General features: G+C 38.8%; 1 protein-coding gene across 1 annotated transcript in view; it reads right to left on the bottom strand.

Moving 5' to 3' along the window:
- The window catches only part of ARHGAP15 (Rho GTPase activating protein 15), a 611,884-nt gene that overhangs the window by 575,360 nt on the left and 11,130 nt on the right, over window positions 1–25,394 (bottom strand). The window contains exon 2 of the mRNA XM_059394353.1: window positions 7,774–7,952. Within this exon, the coding sequence (XP_059250336.1) occupies window positions 7,774–7,938 (165 nt within the window). The 5' untranslated portion in view covers window positions 7,939–7,952. The remainder of the gene's footprint in view (window positions 1–7,773; window positions 7,953–25,394) is intronic.

Here is a 25,394-nt window from a genome sequence, read left to right on the forward strand (position 1 = left end):
ATCTATATCTGTAGAGATATAGAGATGCATCTATATATTATATGCGTATATATGTATAAAAGACTCATATGTGTGTGCCTGTGTACACAGAGAGAATCCACTATGTGCAAGAATGGATCTTGTTGCTGTGGAGGTTTACAATGTTATTGTGCGATCACACAGGCAAAGATGCTATTTTGCCATTACATAAGGCATTTACAACCTAGGAGATAATCAAATCAGTGTTTGTTCTTCTTCTGTTTCTCAACCTGCTTCAGTTCTCTGCTGCAGTTGGCAAGCGCTTTGGGTGCCATTTATGAGAAACATTCAGTATCAATACAACAATGATTTAGCTCAACTAGGGGCTCACAAGCAAAGGACAGTGTTCAACACACGGTGTTTTTGATTAACCAAGGTTATAATGATGATCTATTAAAGGACATCTTTGAAAACCAAGACAAATATTAAAAGGGGAAACTTACAAAGTGTAGACAAATGTAAATCACGGGATAAACATCATTTTGCAGCTTGCACATTAGCTCTTTGCAAGCGCACATCAGAACTCTGTCTGTTGTTGGTCTTGGGATTTTGATACTTAGTAAGTATGAAAACTGTTCCCATCTTCTGATACGGTTATACCTAAAATGACACCTATCCGCTTAGGAATTTGCCCCAAAAATCTCCTAATAATATTGACTACGGTTCCAAAGGTATTTCACGAGGGAAGAGTATAATATGAATTAAGTAAGAGGTGCTGCAAATAATTTAGCGAAATAGCATAGTTGCTGCCACACAGAGTATTAGGTAACCTTTTTTTAATTAGAATGTACACTTTTAGATTACTGATTATGAACATCAGGGGACCCGAGATTTTGATTCATCAGTAATTCTCCTTTATGTCTACACTAAGATGTAAAAATGAGACCTCTGGCTCTTACGTGGTATTTCAGAGCCTTTCCATGCTGCTACAGAAGCTGTTTTACCTGTAATCTCTAGTACTGCTCTGCCCCCTTGTGCTGCGACAGTGAACTCAACAGAGGAACAGTTTGCCTTCATCTTTGTACATGAACTATAGAAAAACCCCACTGTCACTTCTCACTTTTCTGGCAAGTTCAAGGTCAGTGTCTAGCTATTTTCAGCTCATCTCTTCTTGATCCATGCAGAGAAATGACAAGGTAACGTGATTCGGGGTCAGCTGTATTACAGGAACCGTTACATAAACGGAGAAAGTGAAAATCAATCCTAGCTGACAGTGACTTCGGGATAATCAACGCTCACTGGATGCCTCTGTCAGTTCGCCTGCATCAAACACCGTGTGACTTCTGTCAGATCATTTTAATAAAACTATATTCTCACTTTCAGCAACCTAAGTAAATATTTCACTTGAGCTGAATTTTTTCGACTATGTCAGCCTTCTGGATTTATAAACCGTGCCAGTAATTCCTTGACAAATTTCACGGGTAATACCTATTATCCTGAGGTCTGTTAACCAACCTGAGAGGGAAGGTACTACTGCAAAATAAGCCCTCCTTTTTGAGTGATCTGTGAGAGCTTTCCTGCAGACTGTTGCATCTGCTGCATTAAACTCAACACCCTTCCCCAAGTCACACTCAGCCCCAACTCCTCTCTCTTCCTTGGGAGCACTACCCGTGAATCCATCATTTCTCAGTGAGAGACCAGGTTTCTTTCTCCTCCTAAGACGCTTGTCACTGCTTTCCTTTTATCTCTGCATTTTCTGCCGGGACATCTCCCTTAATACAGAATTGGAGGCGCAGCATTTAACAAGATGTTCCGAGTTTGTGGCATTCCTGCTGACAGCACCTGATTGTCCGTTCAGGGAAGGAGCTGCTTTGTCCCACCCACCTTGTGCTCCCTTGAAACTGTGAGGCACCGCAGTCCTCCATTGAAGTACAATTTACCATAATATTAGTTGTCAGTAAATTCAAAGACGGAACTCCTAAAGCTATAAAATGGATTAGAAGCAATTTAAAAAAGAATTAACAAACTAGAGTAAGAGTATACTGTCAACAAACAAATGCTCCATCATAGGACTGTAATTTGGAATTTTAATTACCCCTCTGCTTCTGTAACAAAACAATGTCTGAACTGGCAGCGATTTGAATCTCTCACAGGTCATTGAGCATTCTAGTTAATTACTCTATGAATAGCCTGTTTTTCTCCCCTCTGGAAACACGTTTCTAATGGCAGTCAAGGTCTGACAAATGTGTCATCTACATAATTAGCTAGGAAGCAACACAAAACATTAAACATGCTTTGTGCCGACAACTATCAAAACATTTCATTTGTTGTCAATTATTCATTACTTTGTAGGTTCTGAAGGGGTTGTTATTATGGAAATAAGTCCAGATGCTAACAAGGTTAGAGTTTTGGATTCAAATTAGTAATCAGAGGACTAACTTTTAAAAAAATGTATCTCATGTACATTCAGCGCCATGTTCAATCAGTAGGAGATTATACACAAATTTAGCTATGCTCAAGTTAAAATGAAAACGACGCAGCCACAAACGTGAATTCAAGAGCCTCCGCTCATTCTCTGAAGCGCAGACTCTCCCCTGTCATTGTAAACTTTCCGAGCCTTTGGCAAGTCCAGTGTGTGCTGGTAAATGACAGGTAAACATTGCACTGCATGAGCTGCCGTAGGAGAGCAAGGACGAGGCAAGAAATCTCAACTTCCCCCCACCCCCACCCACGAGCGCAGATCATGCAAAAGTCCAAATTCTAGCTAATAAACTTTTGAGTCGGTCACCAGCACACTGGTCACCTTAGGTAACTCTTGGATTTCATGAGTATTTTTTTCCTATTTCTGAAATCCGGTTTCTTTTATTACTGCTTTAGTATTGTATATAAAGACAAGTATTGTCTTGAAAGCAGCGCCCCTGATGTATATAGAGGATATAAAAAGATTTCTCAACAAAATTGACCTCTCAGTGGCAAAGAAAATTGCAGTGGAAGACACATTATTGCGTAGTCATATCTGAGGTTTGGATCTATGGAGAGTCTCCCTCCACTGTCCTCTAGCTTTGCCTTATAAACCAAAATGGCTTACAACTGTCATCCACAATAGTCCAATAAAGATTAGGAACAAAACACTGTCCTTACATTGATGAGATAAGAAAGACTTAACTGCAGAATGCAGTGTATAAGAGCAGTTCATAAGGCTTGTTCTCGAATGAGAAAAATAGAATTCAAATTATATTTGTGTGTGGCTAGAATTTAATTGAGATGATCAGTTTATTTTCTACATAATGTTTGATCAGATGCCTGTACAACAGAGCTAGATAAAAAGAGAAGGGGGAAAGAAACAAAAACATTCTATCAGGAGAAATCAAGAAGACCCGTTATCTACAGAGTGTGCAAAATATGTCAGGAAATAATTCTACCCTGAGCGCTGAGAATGCTCAGTTAATAAAAAAAGATCAGCCACTCGCTAAGAGAAAATAATTGTCTGTATCTATATTTTTCAAAGCAAAAAGGCAGCCACATCTTACACTAAATAGGACACATTAAAATAAGCTTTAATAATCTTTATGCAGAAGGAAACTAATCCATTTTCAGATCATACGATCCACAGCAATAAAAGGAAATCATCAAACTAAAAACAATTTTAGAAATGGCTGCAGACTCTCATTTAATTAACATGCAACAGATCATATATTTATGAGGAAGTCAAAATATTTAGGAAGCCTATAATCCTGTAAGCCTTAATGTGGTATAAAAACAACAAATAAATGCAAAGTGTTACTGTTATACGCGCCTGCCTGATCAATGGTTTTCACATATTGATCTATAAATGGAGTTGACAGTCTGTGTTGGCTGCACATTTTCCAAGCAGCGCTATTTTTGCAGAAAACCAATACGGGCAATTACCTTTGTTTGAGATGCCAAGTCTTATCAATTCAATGTGATTTAGTGTCATTTTAATTAAATATCAGGATCCACTTCAGGACAATTTATACAAACAAAGCCTCAAACCTAACTATAAGCGTGATTTGAAGTAAACATGGACAAGTCCTACAGTCTCATAATATTTCTCAAAAACTCTGCTAAACAGAAGGCTTATATTTTTAGTAGCAATTTTTATGTCTGCCTTTTTGGCTAGCCACAACTTTGGCAAGTATCCTATAATCACAGAAGTAAGAAACAAAAGAAAATTGTTTCCTCTTTTTCTTTATAATATATTAAGAAAGAAAAATGAACATGAACAGTCTGTTAATGGAAGCAGAAGGAGTCGTGTACGTTAGGAACATGACTGTTTAGGAATGGCTCAACCTAAGTCCTTATCCTAACAGTAATAAGAAGATATTCCCCTGTCCACGAGGGCCATGAATAAAGTATTGCACTTCTGCGGAGTTTACAAGGAGGCGGTGAATATTCATACATGTGGCTGCTTAAGACACCAGCATTAAATGCCAAAACTGCTCCTGTCTGCAAATCCTATGTCTGCAATTTTCCTGATTTGGGCTATTTAAACTCTTCATTAATATCTATTCTAAACTGTCTAGTAGGCTGGAGCTTCCCTCTTATAAATAGCATCAAAGCCACATTAAACTTTCCCCAGTAGCTATTTGCTGGATTGTACATTAGCCTTTCAGCCCTTAAAGAGGCACACTTCACTTGCCCCCCATTTACGCTCATGAAGCCGTCTGCTTCTGTGTTTCGCATATTCGGGCAAATAAGCAGTCCACCTTTAAGAGGTCTCACTCCGGTGCTCAGGTTGAGACAACAAATCACTGAGACCAAAGAGCGTTCCTTTCCCACCAAGCAGAGGTCTCCAGATCTCTCTTACAGAGAGGCAATTTGGCTAATCACTTCCTCCCGTGCCCAAGCTTCCCACCTCTCCAGCGTTGGCCAGGTAGCAAAGTGGCCTTATTAACTACATAAACATGATCATTGGGTGTTTAAAGAAAACGGCGCATACTGCCAGGGAAATACTAATGGAGAATTAATACCTGCTTTACTGAAATGCTTCCACGCAGCCCTTAGGTAATGAAAACTTCAAAGTAATAAGTAAATTCACCTGTGTTTGCATAGCACAGAGTCAAATAAATGTTTCTCCTGGCATTTCAGACTGCTCCTCCGTTTAAGACACCAAGAACATAGGCTCTTCTGACATATCCAGGAAATTTTTATATGGTGTTCCAAGTTCACAGTCCTGTTAGCAGTATTTTTAATTGAATGCAATAATGAGGATTTTATGCATTAATGACAAAATTATACAATTGATTAGACCCGAGAACCTTTTATCATTTTCTGTAACAATTTAAGTTGTTGTAAATACAATATCAGATTCTTACGTTATATACTCCAATAAGTCCATATTAGATTTGCATAACTGTTATGCCAGGGGGCACGTAGTATATATGTTCCATGTATATGAAATAGAACGCAAAACAGATATACACATATATGTATGTATATGTCTTGAAGTAGTCCTAATTTCTTTTCTGTTCAGATTAAATGTAAGTGTCTCTGTTACAACAAGCCATGCCATGTGTGACACGGGCACACATTTTAGAGTACACCTCCTCCCACCTCTCCTAAGTTCAAGATCTCCCCCCTTGACCTCACCCCAACCTCCAACTTCTGAAAAATCAAGTTCTTAGTTTAGCTTGAGCAGATATCTTTAACAGGCTTGTTTGAATAAATATGCCAAAATACTTTACATTCTGTCAGTATCTAGTCAGAAAATTGTGCATGGAAAAAAGAGATGAAAAGAACCGAGACAGAAAGAAAATTAGTGCCGTGGCAGGCTTTCAGTACAGTAGCTCTGAGCCAAGTTTTCTCGGTGAAATGACATATCCTCACTAAAATACCCCTTTTATATAATTATGCACTGAGTACACATAACCAAAAGTAACTTTTATTTTTGTTCCTTATCGAGGAATACATATTGCCCAGGCTAAGAATGCGGAAACAAAAGCTGGGATAATTATAGCTAATTTAACTTTGGAAAACTCTTCTCTAGCAGTCCAGCATATAACCCCCCAAACTAAAGTTATGTAACAAGGTAGTATCAACAATGAGAAACTGCATGATAAAATCCTGCCCAAAAGTGAAAAATGCTAATTTTGTCTCATTTAGCAGCTGGATACAGAAATGCTCATTAGTTTTAAGAGGGTTAATCCTTTTAACTTTTGCATATTGATATGCCAATTATGCCTAATTGTACAAGAGGCATCAGTCAAGGTAATAGTGCATAAACACATGAAAGTTATTAAGTACATCCCAACATGTAATAAAGTAGGTGTTAATTGGTAGCTGAGTTCTGCGGGCTATTGAGGTGGATAATTCATTGAGAGATGGATCACTTGTAATTTCTCTCCATAATTCCTTTTGCAGTCTCATGCTGTGATGTTTTCATGCTTGTCAAAAACAACTGCGGCATAGTGCCTTTTGTTAAACACAGCCAATAAAATATGTTAGGCATCATTAAATATACTTAACTTTTAAACTTTTTCAAAGGTACAGTTCTTACTGATAATACATTACAGAGATTCCAATAATTTACTCTAACCACTGTCTCAAGTTCATAGTTGAGGAACATTTTAGCTGGTTTAAAGGCAGAGTCAGGCAGGCAGTGCTGTGCCTCCCAGCAGACAATCTTTTAAACGGGAGAGTAAAGAGAGAAAAGCACATCTCTCTCGGGACCTTATCTCAGGATGGAGCTCCCACCCCCGACCTATAATCACTGGCTTCCTTGTGCTGAATTAGTCTATAATACCTGAAGAAAGCACGCTTAAAACTATGTATTTCTCAAGCTCTTGAGATGTGGTGGGTTAATTTCGCACTTGAAATTCGAGTGAAAACAGGGAATAAATATAATCGGTGACATGCAACTCAGCAAGTTTATCTCATTTAATAACTCAGTTAGGGAGCTGAATATTTCATAGGCCCCTACGATATTAACAGAACACTCAATTAATAGCTCACATGTTTCTGCGGAGTGACTGGGACTCACAGTCTGTCCCCAGCTAACCTATTTCCCGCTCTCGCTCTCACTGCAAGAAACAAAATAGATCTGGGGTCCAAAAGAGTGGCTAACATTGCATAAATAATTTTGTAACATCCTATGGCCTCAGCTGCAAGTTACCACCATTATGGAAGAAAATTAACCAGAGGAGACTCATCGTAATCAGTGTGTTTAGTGGCTCAGGATGCGTGCAGGGGCAGGGACACAATTGGCAGTAGAGTTCATCTCTAACTATTTTATTTCAAATCTTCCTAATGACACATTATCGAGACAAAATGGCTTCCTCTCCAAACCTTCCATCGCCACACCATTTAAGCTCATTCCAAATCAAATCGTAATTCCAATATTATATATTGTTGGGAGATTTTAAGAAAGAGATTTTCACTTTTTTTTTTTTTTTTGAAGATTCCCCCCTCATTTCATTCTTAGCTAATTTTAGCCTCTGGCTTTTCAAAGTGATGTACTGTATTTGGAAGTACAAACGCCACATGCTAGCATAACCTCATTATTTTTATAACACTGAAGCATGAGCGTGGAGGCCCTTAAAATGAGTCAAAGGTGCTCTTCAGTCTAGCTCCAAATCCACTTTATCACTCTGGATTAAGCCCAGCTCCTCTCTCACAACTGGGGATATTATTATGACTATAAATAGGCAAGATAAAATGCATTACAAAAACAGTTTTCTCATGCACATTAGGAAAACAAATAAAACAAAGCTAATTAGTTTTTTGTTGTTTGTTTTTTTACTTTTTTAACAAAATTCTGTATCACAGAACATGAGGGTTTTGGGGTTTTGGACTTACGGGTTCAATGACCTTCCCAGCATCGGTGAGGACCATGGATTTACTTTGGCTCAGCCTGTCGTGGTGGCTGTTGGCACTTTTGATTCTCATTTGTACAGCTCCGGTGCCTTGACGGGTGGAATTCAGTGTTTCCACAGAGGTATCAGAATTCATAGATTTCTGCATATTATAGCGTTATCCTGGTAAAATATAAAAGCATTGTGTTATTCTAAATTTGTTTTTTCCAAGAAAAACTTGGTGGGGTGCAGTTTCCTGTTCATCACTAAGGTACAGAAATCAAACCATCTCCACCCTCTGAATAGTGGGGAAGGTAATTACTCTGCAGTTGTTTTTATCAACTCAGGCCTCTGTATGTGGACACTACTATACCTGCCGGAGGACTTCCAAGTTCATAGCCAGCACAGCCATGCTTGTGTGGTTCCTAATTCCATTAAGGTATTTCTAATGGCAACACGATATTCTTCCTTATGTAGAAACGCCAACTAAGTATCTTCAGGGTACATGCTATTTGCATTCACAACGTTATCGAACTTTTACCCACCCATTCCACCCCACCCCACCCCTATACGCTATTCCCATGCAGCCTTTTTTAGTGACCAAAAACCTACATGGACGAGGTCATATGTAAGTGAGTAGACCTGGCTTTAGGGCACACTGAGCTGGTCCCATTGACCATGAAATATTTTGGCTTGGCCTTCTTTGTGTAGTGTTCAGTCCTAGCCCTGACCCCCCACTCACAATATCCAAGAAGGGAAATTAAGGTCCTTTGTCTGCTGCCATCAGCCAACTGAACTAGATTCAGTAGCTTTGTTGGACATAATGTTGATGAAGACTATGAAAAAAGAGAAAATCAAAGCCATCTATTTATTGATGTTTCTTTTAAGTCTGATTTAGGCAGAAAAATTCAGGGCAGGCACATGCTAAAGGAGAAGCAGTGAGGAAACAATAATTTGGAAAAGTAAATGAAGAGAACTAAACTGTGGCAATATCCATGGGTGGACTGGGAGGGCTTTGGTTGCTTCCCCTAATCCATAATCCTTTTTAATGGCCCCTCTCCACAAGCCCCTCCAAGGAGCATATCATGTCATTTAAAAGAGAACATGTGCAATGCAAATACAACTTCTAAGCTTCTAGAAACAGACCCCTTTCTGGCCTAATTGTTGTCTCCCTGTCTCACCTACAGACATTACAGAGCTGGCCTGGGCACATGTGTCCACACTGGAAAAACTTGTCATCAGTCACAAGCCAAGATAATCCAAGGGAAAGATTGTATTTTAGGGAGCTAACTGTACTGGTACCCCTATCGCTGTTGGACAGACAATGGGGTTAGCCAGCATCATGGTAATGTTCAAGCTCAGTGAACACTAAGATGGTCAGAAAAGAATGAAAACATTTTAATAGGAGACAAAGTGTTACTTCATAATTGATACCAGTAAGGCAATGGAGAGATAACTTAGCAAAGAAGTTAATATTTTTTGAGCATTTACTATTGGCCAGGCAATACAGTCAGTGATTCAATTCTTGCAAAACTCCCATGAGATAGGCATTCAACTCATACCTTTCTAGAAGAGAAAAAAAAAGTTCAGAGAGACTAATAGTTTTCCCCAAGAATGAAGGACAGAAGTGGAGGACCTGTATTTTGTTCCAAAAAAAGACCCCTCCTGGCAAACAGATACATTCTAGTTAATCAAAACTATGAAATATTCCTCAGCAATAAAAAGAACAGACTATTGATGGATGCAACCACAGGGATGAATTGCAAATTCCTGAATGAAAGAGGCCAGGCCAAAAGAAAATACCTATGGAGTACTTATGATTCCATTTATATAATATTCTAGGAAATGCAAGCCAGTATATAATTATAGAAAGTTGATCTGTGATTGCCTAAAGATGGCATGAAGGCAAAAATGGATTATGGTGAATATGAGAAAACTTTTAGGTGATGGTTATGTTTGTTAGCTCGACTGGTGATGGTTTAACAATTGTATGCATGTATTTAAAAATGATCAAACTGTGTAAGTACTTATACTATTGTACTTCAGTTATATCTCATAAAGACATTTATAGGAAAGTTGTTTTAAAAATTCCTTAACTAGGGGCGCCTGGGTGGCTCCGTGGGTTAAGCCTCTGCCTTCAGCTTGGGTCATGATCTCAGGGTTCTGGGATCGAGCCCTGCATTGGGCTCTCTGCTCAACAGGGAAACTGCTTCCTCCTCTCTCACTCTCTGCTTGCCTCTCTGCCTACTTGTGATCTCTCTCTGTCAAATAAATGAAATCTTAAAAAAAAAAGAATTCCTTAACTAAATTAATTAAATTGACTTAAGTTTCTTAATTCTTTATTTTGTTCATACTTCCATTTTTATGCTTCTGTATGAGTGATATATTATAAAAACTCATGTAGTAGAGAATAAAAAAGCTATTTCAACAAGACTGGAAATAAAAATCTGAAGAAATAAAAAAAGAAAATCTCATCTCCACTATTTCATAGGAATATAATGACAGCTGCTTTGATGAGAAGGATTTTAAAATGTATCAAATTTGGCTACTAATATAGACATAGGGAATCTTACCTCTACTTCTAACTTGAATAAGATGTAGAGTATTATACAGATAACTGTTTTTTAAAAAAAAGTAAATGCATTTTCCATATATCCGAGTATAGGTCAATAATCTTTTGATTTTATTCTGTATATTATTATTATTAAAGCTATTAATTTCATAGCCAATCAGAAAGTAAACACAATAACAAAGTGAATCTATGAATCTGATATTTTTGAGGATGCTACTATTAAAATCACGAGTTTTTCAGAATAAATCATACTAAAATCTGTATGGAACCACAAAATACTCTGAATAGCCAAACCAATCTTGAGCAAGGAAAACAAAGCTGGAGGTATTACAATTCCAGATTTCAGAATGTACTACAAAGCTGTAGTAATCAAAACACTATGATACTGGGAAAAAATAGACACATAGGTCAGTAGAACAGGGTAGAAAACCCAGAAATAAGGCTGTGATTATATGGTCAACTAATCTATGACAAAGGAGGCAAGAATAGACATGGGAAGGGGGCGGTTTCTTCAATAAAAGGTGCTGGGAAAACTGGACAGCTCCATATAAAAGAATAAAACTAGCCCACTTTCTAACACCACACACAAAAATAAACTGAAAATGGGTTAAAGACATAAATGTAAGCCCTGAAGCCATAAAAATCCTAGAAGAGTACACAAGTAGTAATTTCTCTGGTACTAACTGTAGCAACATTTTTCTAGATATTTTTCTTCAGGCAAGGGAAACAAAAGCAAAAATAAACTATTGGGACTGCATCAAAATAAAAAGCTTCTGCACAACAAAAGAAACCATCAACAAAACTAGAGGGCAACCTATGGAATGGGAGAATAATATTTGCCAGTGACATACTTGATAAAGGGTTAGTATCCAAAATGTATAAAGAACATATACAACTTAACACCAAAACAAACAAACAAATAAACAATCCAATTAAACAATGGGCACAGGACCTGAATGAACATTTCTCCAAACAAGTCATACAGATGGCCAACAGACACATGAAAAGAAGCTCAACATCACTAATAATCAGGGAAATGAAAATCCAAACCACAATGAGATATAACCTCACACTTGTGAGAATGGCTAAAGTCAATAACACAAGAAGTAGTAAGGGTTGGTGAGAATACAGACAAAAAGGAACCCTCGTACACTGTTGGTGGATACTGGTACAGTTACTATGAAAACAGTATGGGATTTCCTCAAAAAAATTGAAAATAGAAACACTGTATGATCTGATAATTATACTACTGGCTATTTATCCAAAGAAAGCAAAAACACTAAATCAGAAAGATATATGCCCCCTTATGTTTATTGCAGCATTATTTATAACAGCCAAGATACAGAAGCAACCTAAATGTCCACTGATAGATGAACAGAAAAGGAAAATGTGATGTGTGTGTATACACACACACACACATATATATATACAATGGAATACTATGCAGCCAGAAAAAAGACTGAGATCATTACATTTGCAACAACGTGGACACATCTAGAGGGTATTAGGCTAAGTGGAATAAGTCAGATTGAGAAAGACAAATACCATAAGTTTTTACTCAAACATGAGTAAAAAAAGCAAAGCACAAGAAAATGGATAAATAACAACAAAAAGCAAAATAAGACCTATAATTAGAACAAATTGATGGTTAACAGAGGGAATGAGGGTGGGGAGATGGGCAAAATGGGCGAACGGGAGTAGAAGGTACAGGTTTCCAGTTATGGAATGAATAAGTCATGGAATAAAAGGCACAAGAAAACACATATAGCCAATAATATTGTAATAAAGATGTTTGGTGACAGATGGTAGTTATACTTGTTGTGATCACAGTATAATGTAGAATCTTGTCAAATCACTATGATGTACACCTGAAACTAATATAACATTTTTGTGTAAACTGTACTTTAAATTTTTAAAAAGTTAAAAACAGGGTACCTGGGAGGCTCAGTTGGTTAGGCAACTGCCTTCAGCTCAGGTCATGATTCTGGAGTCCCATGGTCGAGTTCTACATCTGGCTCTCTGCTCAGCAGGGAGCCTGCTTCCCCCTCTCTCTCTGCCTGCCTCTCTGCCTACTTGGGATCTCTCAGGGTCAAATAAGTAAATAAAATCTTAAAAGAAAAAAAAAGAAAAGAAAAATCTGGGTTCTTTTCTGAGTGCATGTAAGCCTTGATATTTCAAACTTAAAAAGATGGTGTGTCTGTTACGTTGGTGAGGGAAATCACTTAGGCTAAAGCCACTATCTTCTGACCAAGAGCATGAAGCTACTGTATTTACATAGTCTGGCTACATGCCATTTATAGAACATGTTGCTTCCTCAGAGTTTGCACAAATTTCAAAGTCAAATCAACATTTGCATTCTTATAATGATTTCACAATCAACTCGTTATTTGCCTAGTGATGAGTTACTGTCAAAAGGCCAGGTTACTTAAAACACCTCTCATCTGGCTTCCCCACCTATTTTCTTGGGGATAGGCTGAAGAAAACACTTCCAGAATCTTCCTTTTACAGATATTTTTGTTAGGCTGACTTCTCCCCACTATAATATTAAGGTGATTTCTCTCCCCACACTTCCTCTTCTCTCGCCATTACTTCCTTTCTCCATCTTCACATTTTGTTGATACCTCAAAGACACTCTAGTTTTTCTCTTTATTCAATTTCCCTCATATTTTGTGTTCTACGATGACATTCACTCAATACTATTTCATAATTGTTCTCGTATTTCCTAAAGTTGGTAGTTTCTAACTTTTCAGAGCACTATGACACAAAATCTCTGAGAAGAATAGATATGACACAAAACCTCCTCTTAAAGATTTTCACCAGCAGAAAATAAATGATCCATTCAACATTTATGGAGAGTCTCCCAAGTGGCATGTACTATATCAGAGGCTGGAGATTTTCCTTTTTTCTTTTTTCTTTTTTTTTTAAATCAGGTGTCTTACAGGTTGGTGAGGATGGAGAAACAAATCAATAATTAAAGGAGAATACTGTTGTGCCCAGGTGGGGAGAGGAGCAATGGCATCAAACTCCGGTGGAACTGGGAGGTGAAAAGAAAGTCTGCAAAGTTGGGGCTGATGCTAAGTCAGGACAGGACAGGCATTTCAGACAAAGGGCTCAGCAATGCAAAAGTATGCAAAGAACTGTGAGACAACGTGGAGAGTGAAATGTACTATCAAGAAAAAAACATAGCACCAAGAAAGCTCAAGGAAAAGAGAAATGATGGCTTTCATGAAGAAAACAGCATTTAACCTCAGCGTGAGTGAGTCTGTCCTCTTGCGAGCCTCTTGGGGGGCTGAAGGACTGACTGAGAGCCCCTTCCTTCCAACCCAGCCAGGACTGTAAGGGGCTGGTATTCTAGATGCTCTGAAGGAGCGATGAAGGAAGAGGGGTTTCCTTGGCATAATACACAAATGTGTTGTATAGATAAAATGAGCACTAGAAAGAGAGTGCAGGACCTGTGGGTGGCCTCTGCCCGCAGAACCCAGGGATGTGCAAGAGGAAGGAGAGAAGACAGAGGAGGAAGGAAATCGAAGGGGCTGAAATGACAGCTGTACTAATGGCCGTGAAACTTTAAACTGTTGCACTTGAGGGTTTGGAGATGATTTCTTTCCATCTGTCCTGCTAGGAGCCCCATACAAGGTGGAGAAGGCCATTCTAGGCAAAATTTTTTGAGTTGCATTTGGATTCCACTTATAACCCTATCTCTTCACCCTCTTTCAACTACTCATTTTCTTCTTGCCTGTGTCCTACTACTCTGTTGTTCCTCCAGTAGACACTCTATGATCCTTCTCATTTTGGGCTGCCAAAGCCCCCCACTGCAGCACCTACTCAGGTCCCATCTCATCCAAAGAGTCAGCATTTCTGAAATTCCACCATCCATTCTTCCTTACGTATGTCCTTTAAACATCTGACCTCTCGGTGAATCACTAAGATGTAGAAGGGAGGGAAATGCTTAAACTAATTCCCATAAGGACATCAAGGACTGGTCAGACTTCCCCTTAACTCTCAGGGGGGCATTTACCTGCATCTCAGAATCTCTGGAAACTCTTCTGACTACATGGGAGAAATATCTTGCAACAGAAGAGCCACAGTCAGTCTACTCCAAGTCTGATCTTAAGTGAATTCCAAGGGAGGCAGCACTCGTGATCAGGGACAGGACGCTGGCATTACATTCTAGTAAATGGTGTTTCCTGGAGTTGTGCGATGTGAGGGCCCTGCCATGGTGGCCTCGTTTCTGAGTGTTTATGGAAGAAGGCCCTAGGGGAACAAACTCCATTATGAAGGCTGCCCAACCTAGAGGCAAACCCTCACACCCCGGGGTCCAGCATGACTTGGCTCCCAGCATCAGAGAAAGGATGTGCTTGCGGGAACATACGCATCAGTTTCACAAGGTGCTGGTCAGAAAGGCAGGGAAGACCTGCAGTGTGTGAGTTTTTCTGTGTTATTACTCCAGGAACATTCACAGGCCTTTGGAATAATTCTGTTGTTCCACCCCAGTTTTCTTCCCTCATTGACCCTCAACTTTCTCTCTTTCATAGAGCAAATTGTAAAATCAATAATATTTGTCTCTGCTTACTTATATCCCACTTAGTGACATCTAACATTTTGTTAACTACAAGTTATATTAAGTTTCCTGTGATCTAGATGCTTATTCAGTATTCCCCTTGTTCTTCCTATAACATATCATCTACTCATTATGATTATCATAATCATCATTATTATCAAAATTTATTAGAGAAAACAGTGTTGTCTGATGCATTTACATTCTTGCGGGAGGCACAGAGAGCTGTGGTGAATGACTAATGAAAATATTGAAGAATTAGTCCGTTTTGCCTGTGTCTAAAATATCCATTGATTTCACAAAACTCTCCAAATAAATATCCCTGAGTGAGAAATTGAAATGTAAATCACTTAGGACTGGCTTCACAATTTCTCTAGACTTCCTGATTTTATTTGTACCAAGCGAAGAGCGAAAGGAGCTTTTGATATTGCACTAGTTCCACTTTCAATGCTGCTTTAAAAACAGGAAACTGTGATGATAATGCAGTTTGCAAGAGCCATGCAAACTGGCTCCGTTCAGCCAACGAGGTTCCGTGGTATTCTGGGTCTGATTCTCCCACTACCATGGCCGATACCCAGAGAGGAGCGGATGTGATAACTCGTCTAATCGTAAATTTCATAGCTGCTCTGTCAATTATTTGTTGCACTCTGTTAATTACACCAAGGCTCAGCAGCTTGCCCTTTTGAGTTAGAAAGTGTATTTTTGACATCTCTTTCCCATGAGTAGCATTAAAAATAAAAGTGCATGAAGAATTATTTGGGTGAGAAGAAACTGAAAAGGCACGATGATACCCTCTCCATGCTGCAGAGCAGAGCAAAACGAAGCTCAACTAGGCCGAGTGTCCTCCCCACAGCGCCACGGCCCGGTCAAAGCAGCTCCAGGACAGAACCTATGTCCCGCTTCACCAAATGTCCTTGCTTTAGTCATAGACCCCCCGCAAGCCAACTGGAAACCATGTATGGAACTAGAAGGTAGGAAGAATTCTGAAGGAAGTCTGACAGAGATTAGGGAGATCATATGATCGTCATAGAGCTATATTCAGTATATATCATGTACATCTTTCAATTTAAGTGTTTGGAAATCTTCCTGTGCTTCCTCACAAAACAATAGAGACTTAGCAAATGTTTACTGAATATATAAATGGAATACAAATATAGGAAATCCCTAATGCCAGTGTACATAGCCTAGCAAGGCCAATTGGAAAATGTCTTTGATCAAGTCCATTTCTAATTCAAAAAAATATATCTAGAACTCACTCTGGCCAGTGTTTCTAAGGTCCAATGAACTCTGGTTATTGCATGATAAGTTGGGGCAGGAAGAAAAAAGAAAAAAAAATAGCAATGTTTTACAGGCTTTCTGAGGCCCATCCTTGGACAATAAAAGGAATTTTTAAAAATATAAAGAATAGAGGCGCCTGGGTGGCTCAGTGGGTTAAGCCACTGCCTTCGGCTCAGGTCATTATCTCGGGGTCCTGGGATCGAGTCCCGCATTGGGCTCTCTGCTCAGCAGGGAGCCTGCTTCGTCCTCTCTGCCTGCCTCTCTGTCTGCTTGTGATCTCTCTCTGTCAAATAAATAAATAAGATCTTTAAAAAAATATATAAAGAATATTTTTTTCATTTCAGAATAAGCCTTTTTTTCTTTCTTATAAATTAAATGAGTATGTTTAATGACCATTTTAAAATTTAGCAGAGTTATTCATTCTGACAATAGAGAATGTCTTCTTTGACTTTCAAATTCCTTTAGGTGCTTCATATTATTTTTCCAAATAGAAGGACACTCTTGCCTGACGTGGATCACCACCGAAGATGTTGTGAGAACTGTCACAGAAGCAAGCACCGAGTGTGCCACAAGGAAATTCCCATCCCATGGGTGGTAGCCTCAATTTTCAACATGTGGCAAGTGAGCTATCTGGTCACCCCAACCACCAAGAGCTATGGTGCCCTCAACACACAGGAGCCCTCTGTGGACGTATGACTCCATTCCTTTCCCAGAATGTGTGGGAAGTTCTATTTCTCCAGGTCTGCTAAGGAGTTCAAGGAAACTCCTCAGACAATATTACTTCTGTGAGAAATTCATTTCTATCCCCTGGAAAGATTTTATGTTGATCTGTGGTAGAGCACGGTCTGTTTGTTCCCCTGTGGAAATGACTTGTGGCCGTGGTAGCTCCAGTAATGTGTGGCACAACCTTTGTGCTACACTTTCCTGACAGGTCAGTAATTAACTTGCATCGCAATTGTTTGTCGTCTCCACCACAGCAGCCATTTACTAAAATAACATTTTAATTTCAGTTTCCTTCCAGTTCACTTTCTTTTTCTTTTTTCCCTGTGGCTTCTACATCTCTATTAAGTCTAATTTCCCCAGACCACTTCCATACACGGAGAGAGTGCAATAAAACTCAGTTTCAAAAATGTCAAATATAATGAGAAAAGAACATCATAGTAAAGGAATGTGACCATAGCCACCCCATTGGGTAACATTGTCTTTGACTGGGCAGGTGTTATATATAGGAAATGTGGTAATAAGGCTTTGCATTTATTTAACTTAACTTAATCAGGGAATCAGGGTGATATTCTGCATTTACTGACAAAGTCTGGCAAGTCAGCTGCATGGATAAACTAATACAGTTATTGTCATTACCCGTGGGCATTCAAATGGTGAAAATGACAAGTAAAATACATTTTTTTAAGTAGAATAAGTCCCAGACAAAATTGTGTGACAGGCAACTTTGATCTTTTTTTAGATCATGGTATCTTGTTGCCATCTCTCATCCCCTGGGGACCTTAGCCTTCTAGTCTCTGTCTTATTGGAAGGAAAGCAATAGATTTACATTTCAAGTATTTATTGAGACTCTACCTGAAAAATAGACTTTTTAGGTCCCGCATTTTCTACAACAATTATTGAAAATCCCAGGAACAGATATTAGCACGTTTGCCCACCATGGATTCTGGATAAGAGTGCAAGGGCGGATGGGACTGAGGAAAATCTTAAGGTGAAGGTGACATTTGACCTTGATGTTGTATAAAAATAAGATCCAAAAGGCAGAGAAGGGATATGAAGGGCAATATAGGCTGAGATCACCAGATTTAAGGAAAACAGGAGTAAACATCCACAACAAATGGTGGGAAATGGGAGGCAGGAAAGTGAAGGAAAGATAGTCATTAGGGCTAGATGAGGAGAATCTTGCCATTTCTAGTAAAGAATCTGGCTGTTGTCTTATAGAGCCGGGGAACGTCTGATGATCTGTTTCAGGCATAATGACCTCCCAAAGGATTTGTTGAAGAGACCCCCAGAGAAATGGATCCCCAGCCTCTGCAGAATGGTAGCATTCTCATGGGATGCTTCTTAATGAACTTCCAATCAGGATAAATAGCATAGCATCTATTTGTGAACACTGATCTTATGATAAGAGTACCCAAGAAGTGATCTGGGAAAAAAAAATACTCCAGAACTTCAGGAGCCTCCTTTTGAGCCTCCACGTGTATGTTTAATGCTTCCAGTCACCAATGAAATGAAGAGAGAGGTGGAAACTTCATAGGAAGAACACAATGAAGCACTTAAGGAAGAGATATCAAAGGGTACAATTCTATTATGAGGACAAAGAAGAAAAATGAAGTGAAGATTAGTAGAACTGCTTCTGAATTTCCCTCCAGTGATCAGGTAAGTAGTACAAAATTGAAAAGCAAATAGGAATAAAATGCCTGTGCTATTGTAATTATGTTTAGGCAGCATAAGAAATTTTATGAAATGGCAATCTCCTGATACACAGGAGAACCATAAGGGGCATAAGTAATGCAATCCTCCCTCTGTTTCCTCTGTCAGTTTTGACCTAATCTAGCAAGAAATGCTGAGCCATTTTCCGCCTCTTGCGTACAAGTATCAATTAAGGGAAAACAGGGTGACTATCTTAGGGCACTGGATGATGAAATGTCACTTAAGGAGAAAACATTGGCTGTAGAACAAGTTGCACAGCAGCCTCAGTATGAGGAAACACTGACAAAACAAGCAGTCTCAGATACTTTCTGGGACAGGGCCGGTTCTCTGATCTTTGTTGGAGGAGTACCAAGGGCAAAAAGTACATTTCAACCTGTGATTGCTCCTTTCCTGGGATTTCATGTTCCATAGCATTTGCTTCCTAAAGGATGTGACTCAGTTGCAAAGTCCTTTCATCAAGCAGATTAAATCCTATCACGCACTGATTGTATTACACCGGGATCCCTCTAGCTCTATCTTGGCCAGCCCAGGTTAAAATATGGAGAAGCTGCATATTGTATAATTAGTGTTTGACAGTAATTAACAGGAGTCAGTAATTGACAGTAGTCAAATATGGCTGACATTTGTTTTATTTAGCAAATTTGTTACTGTATCCGATTAGTCTTTCCCTAATGCTCCTGTCTTCAAAGTCTGAATTGATTGGATTGGATTTCAGTGCCAAGAGGACACGTCTGAAAATGGACAGCAATGTCATTGTCCACTGTTGTGACAATGACACCATTAAAATAAAATATTTCAGTAAATTTCCTTTAATGCATTTAAAAAATTAGTTTCTCGCTCAGTAATGTATGCATAAAATACATTTTAAATAGTTTGTGTGTGTGTGTAAGCCTATGCTTGTGTACAAGGCACAATGAATTGTCACAAACTGAACACGCTCGTGTAACCACACCCAAACTGAGAAACTCGACCTCGTTAGCATCTCAGACACCCCTGAAGCCGCCTTCCAGTCACAGTCTCCACCCACCCCACTAAAAATAACCATTATTCTGTCTTCTTAGTTTTTCCTATTTTTAAAATTGATCTAAATGGAAAACCTAGAGTATGTATTTTTTATTGATGAGTTTATTTCACTCAAACATTTATTTGTGTGGCTGATTGCTATGTAATATGCTTCTGTGAAGTGCTTATAAAAAACTTTTGTTAGTTCTTCTTTTAGGTTCTTTGTCCTTTCTGATTTGTAGAAGTTATTTTTATATTCTGGATACAAGCCATTTTTAAATACATATGTGGCAATAATGATGTTTTCTCACTTTTGGGTTACTTTATACTCTCTTAATAGAATATTTTCACCAATAGACATTCTTAATTTTAATATTGTCTAATTTATCATTTATTTCCTTTTAAGATTAGTGATTTTCTTTTGTCCTTTTAAGAAATCCTTGCCTGATCCAAGACCACAAAGACTATTCCTATATTTTCCTCTAAAAAGATTTGTTTCAACTTTTATTTTTAGAAACGTGATTCTTGTGGAAATAATTCCTGTGTTTGCTCTAAGATAGGGTATCTTTCTATAGAGATAATTCATAAATATTTCATATACACATATGAAATATATATAGATACATGGATTTCCTCTAATTGGAAAGACCAGCCATCTCTCATGGTTTATTGAGGTGAGAAGGGACCAAGATCCGGCTCTTCATCAGGAGTAAACAGATACTGGAGAGCTCTCCTATCCACAAACATTGACAAGAGAGGCAGTTGTGTCCAATAATCACATATATCAAGAAACACTGGCAGTTGGGGTTCACGCTGAATAGAAAGATCTACTCGACAGGTAGCAGAAAATAACCACTGGTAATCTGAGAAGGGCAGGACTCAGAAGTTCAGATTTGCAGACTGTTATCAACCAGGAGGTTTGTTGTCGAGTGTCAGAGGGCTGATTACTGGATATTTGTTCAGACCTATCTCAATTAAGCAGAAGGAAGACTGGCAGTAGAGATATTCTTTAATATAAAGGAAAAACCCTACCAAGAGGATGAGGCCATGAATGACCGGGTTACCAGCAGAAGAAGTTGTGGTTGAAGACGAAACAAATGTCTAATGAGGAAGGGCATGACTTGCTGAAGGACTGGGACTGGTAAATAAGGGGAAACACGCCCCACGTATACATTCCAGCTGCAGACCGATGCCATGATCGCTTGTTATAAATTTAACATTGAACTCACCAAACTCCTTTCCACTGGAATTAGCTAAAGACTTCCTGCATTAAGCTAAGATTTCTCTCAGGAGTTAGGGTCAGAAATAACTTCAGCTGTAAAGGAACAAATGGCTTTCTAGTGAGGAGTAAGAAAGCTATCGAGCCGTGATTCTCAAGAATCAATAAGAGAAGCTTATCATAAACACGCAGATTTTACTACACATTCCAAAGACTCCCGTCCAACAACACCAGAAAGGAGTCTGAGAAACTACATGTTTGCCCTTCACCCCAGTGACTGAGATGCACACTGAACTGTGCCGACAAACAAGTCTCTAGAATTACATAAAGCTCTTGTTTTTGTTTTTTTGTTTTTTTTTAAATTTTGTATCTGCGTTGTTCTAAAATTATGACTAATTACTACAGTATCTTCTTATTTTTAAACCCCATTGCTACTCAGGTCATATTTGCAAATATTGTTGTTCTAAGTTTTCTGGAAATGCATTTCACTTTGGAATTTGCTGGTGTTTGGGGAAGTGGTATTGATCATAATTGGGAAAAGTGAGAAGAGAAGTGACTACATGGCTAAGTAGGTAGATACTGAAAAATGAATTCTTTTATATAAAGGAAAAACCCAATAGGATCATACTATAAGCAGTCTGGGTCTATTGTGAGTGTTTCAACATGAGTGCTTTTTTTTAATTTGTTTTTTAATGTTTATATCATGAACTTGGTAAGTGTGAGTAAAACAATATCAATTTAAACCTTTGGAAAACATTTCTCTTGATTGTAAAACCTCAAAGGATGTTTGGTGTGAGAACAAGCAAATTCCACAAAATTTTGTTGTTTTCATTCAAACTTAATCTGAAATCTTTGGGCAGTGAGGCTTTCTTTCGTGAAGCCAAGAATATCAAAATGGCAAAAATATTTACTAGTTCACAATATTTAAATTGAAAGTTTTTGATTGAGTTTTTAAATTCTTGCCTTTGAGTATCCTTTAATATGCCAAGTGTATTTATTTTGCAAAATGTATCTTTTCCTTTCTAGGCTGAAAAGACTCTTTCAATGCCTTAATTTCTTGAAGAACTTCAGGTGCATTACCAGGAATCTCCACCCAGGAGTTATTAGGGGCTGAAGCCCCAAATTAAACAAGGGGTGCTTCTCTTTCCTCCAAGTGGAATTCCGGGACCTCACCCCAGGAGGGAAAAGGGAGAGGAGATGGTTAGATACATTATCTATCCATCTAGGTTCCAGTTAAGTGAATGTTATTATAATTTGAGGTAGTATAACCAAATATCTATCTTAATTTAGGCTCCTCACAAAGCAAAATATAGAATCTGGACTTGGCTGCCTTGAAGTCAAAAGAAAACACATAAAAAGTCTGGAATTTTAAAGTGGCTATCAGGATTACTTATTTTATTTAAAAATCATTCAACAGTAATTTTTATTTTCCTTCTGTCCTCCCTTTATTTGCTTACATTCTTTGTCTTATCTACTTCTGAGGCTTAGTGATGCCGATCTATTCACAATTTGTATGATGAAATGGGTTACACAATTACACCCATCCCACATTTCCTCATCTAGCACGCTGTGGATTTCATATGTACGTGTGTGTACATGTGAGTGTGTGCATGTGTTTAAACTGTTTAGATTATCTTCATCACCTAACATATATACATCCCTTCGATCTCCCCTAAAACAATGCACCTGTGCAAGTGCTCATGTTCTGGTCCATATCTTATATCACATGACTTTGAAAATACCAGACAAATTAAGGATGACTCTACTTGTTATTACTTAGAAAAGTTAACTTTTGGAGCCATCTTGTAATGATTAAAAAAATGCCTTGAGGAGGGGCGCCTGGGTGGCTCAGTGGGTTAAAGCCTCTGCCTTCGGCTCAGGTCATGATCCCAGAGTCCTGGGATTGAGACCTGCACAGGGCTTTCTGCTCAGCAGGGAGCCTGCTTCCCCCCTCTCTCTGCCTGCCTGTCTGCCCACTTGTGATTTGTCTCTGTCAAATAAATAAATAAAATCTTTTTTTTAAAAAATGCCTTGAGGAACATTAGCAATAGAACAGCATCGGTTCTTTCAAGTTAGGAAAAGGAACCCACTCATGGAAGTTAGACAAACGAAACAAGGGCCTCAATGAAAAGTCTATACAAAAATGGATTTTCTTTGGTAGACTAATCAAATGTGTTGGTGAGTCTCTGAGCCTTTATTAAGATTTATTCTGTATATGGAAGTTATCTGGAGGAGTCTAGTTCTTTCTAATCATGACACTCTGCTCCTGCTTTCTTAGGAGTAGCTATAAATTCAAGAAGAGGTGGAAAACTGGCAGACTGCCAACCAAATTCAACCCACAGACATATGTTGTTGGGCCTGAACAATGTTTTAGAATGTTTTGAATCAGTTTCCAATCGAAAAATGAGGATTTGTATTTTAAAAAAAGAGAAACATGTGCAGATCTGTGTATCCCCCCCTTGAAAAATCAGAAAACTGGTCAAGGATGTATGGTAACAGTCAGCTGGCTGCGGTGGGGAGGGGCAGCTTCTACATCCTGTAAACAGGGCAAGTTCTCTCGGATATAGCAGTTTCTGCTGCAAGTTAAATCAGTATAATTTTCTATATCTCATTTTTCCGCCCACGCTGGTGGGATTAGAAATGGAGAATGAAACCAAGAGACTGTACCTGTACCACTGGTTTAGAAAGAGGTTCCTCAGAGGTTAGTATTAGTTCATCTATTTGTATAACTTTTTCAGCATGATCGCACATTGCCAGGAGTCAGGTACTATGCGGTGCTCTTTGCTACGGCCAAGCAAGTTGCTCTTTTCTTCCCTCCCTGCTTTCACCTCCTTTATTGCTCCTACTACGTTTTAGCAGATAATTAGATCCTGACTTCTATTGTGTTCTGCTCTCTATTTGAGTTATGTGTTTCTTCTGACCAAACTGGCTGTGAGCTCATTAAATCAGACACTGTATGTGTCAGCATGGCTCCGTACTATATAGAGAGCATCGTAGAGGTGTCTGCCCGAAATCCCCTAGTACCGTCAACATTTCCAGCAAGTTCAGGTTGGCCACCATGTTAGAATGGTTGCCATTTCCAGTCCCAAGTGTCACTGGATTCTTTTTTTTCCTTCCTACTTCTCCACATAAAAATATGCCACACGGACCTAGGATACAGTGCACCACAGTCAGGGGAAGTCCGAACAATTACTGCATGTCACCCCCCCCACCTTCCCAGCCTCAAATCATCCTCTCCACCCACCTGCCATACTGACCAGTCTATAGTCTTCCTTTCAAGCTGATTTCTCTCACTCTGAAACTATGGCCCACTTACTAATCCCCCTTCTTAAAGCTAGACTTCTACCCTAAAGCCTTCTGGTCTATAGGATATAGAGCCAGTTCTCCAAAGACAGCACCATTGTCACTGGGCATTTGGTCCGTCACTTCCCACTGACACACTGCTCTCATTAATCCAATATGCTGACACCGACTGCTTTCAGAATTAGGACTGAGATCCACGAAGTCATTCAACCTCCACACATAGTATCCTGAGCAGGATTCCCCAAGGGAAAAAACAAAACACTTCTATCTCTTCTCTAACTGGGGCAGCAACCTAGACTCTGGACCTTCCAAATTGCTTTCTTATTTTTCCTTTTCTCAGAATCACTTTACTAGGACCCCAGCATATCTGCCTCATGAACCATTTATGTCACCACTTTACCACTCTAGGAAAAATCATATATAAACTAAAAATGCGTGAGGAGAATTCTATTTTTTGTCTCTCTCCTTATCTGTAGTTTTTCTTTGCTTCACTTTAATTTCAAGTCCAAGAGCCAATGGCTCTCTACCACTTTTGAAATTGTGCTGTGTGGGGACACCTGGGTGGCTCAGTTGGTTAAGCAGCAGCCTTTGGCTCAGGTCATGATCCCAGGACCCTGGGAGAGAGTCTGCTTCTCTCTCTGTCTGCTGCTCCCTCTGCTTGCGCTCCCTGTCTCTCTCTTTGACAAATAAGTACAATCTTTTAAAAATAAAAAACAAATAAATAAAATAAATAAACTGCTCTGTGTGGGCAACCCTCTCAGGTCCCCTCTCTTCAGGAGCTTGGGACTACTGCCCAATAAACTTTGCTTTGATGCCTGAATAAATACTAAATAAATAAATAAATAGCTCTGTGTGATGGATTAATTCTTCAAAACTAAAGGGTATCTTCAGTGAGGACACAACTTGAACTGCTTGAAGGAAAATTTCCATATCAACCAAAAATTGGTAAATAAACAAGAAAAGAGCCTTCTTTCTCCTCCTCCACACGGCCATACTATATTCCCCCATGCAGCTGTATTGAGGAAATGAAACTAATCGCAAGAAATTGCTCTTGATGAGTTTCATAATGTTATCGTAATACTCAGAATTGAAATAAACCAGAATTATCCTGCCATGATTTTTAGATCATAAGGAAAACTGTGGTCATCATTGGATTCTAGGCAACCTGATAAAACAGTTACTACTACAGCTACTATTCACACTACATTTAAACTTTTTTAAAGCAATGATTTTCTGCTACAAACTAGGCAAAGTTCTTTA

This window comes from Mustela nigripes, chromosome 3 (assembly GCF_022355385.1).
Source record: "Mustela nigripes isolate SB6536 chromosome 3, MUSNIG.SB6536, whole genome shotgun sequence".
NCBI lineage: Eukaryota > Metazoa > Chordata > Mammalia > Carnivora > Mustelidae > Mustela > Mustela nigripes.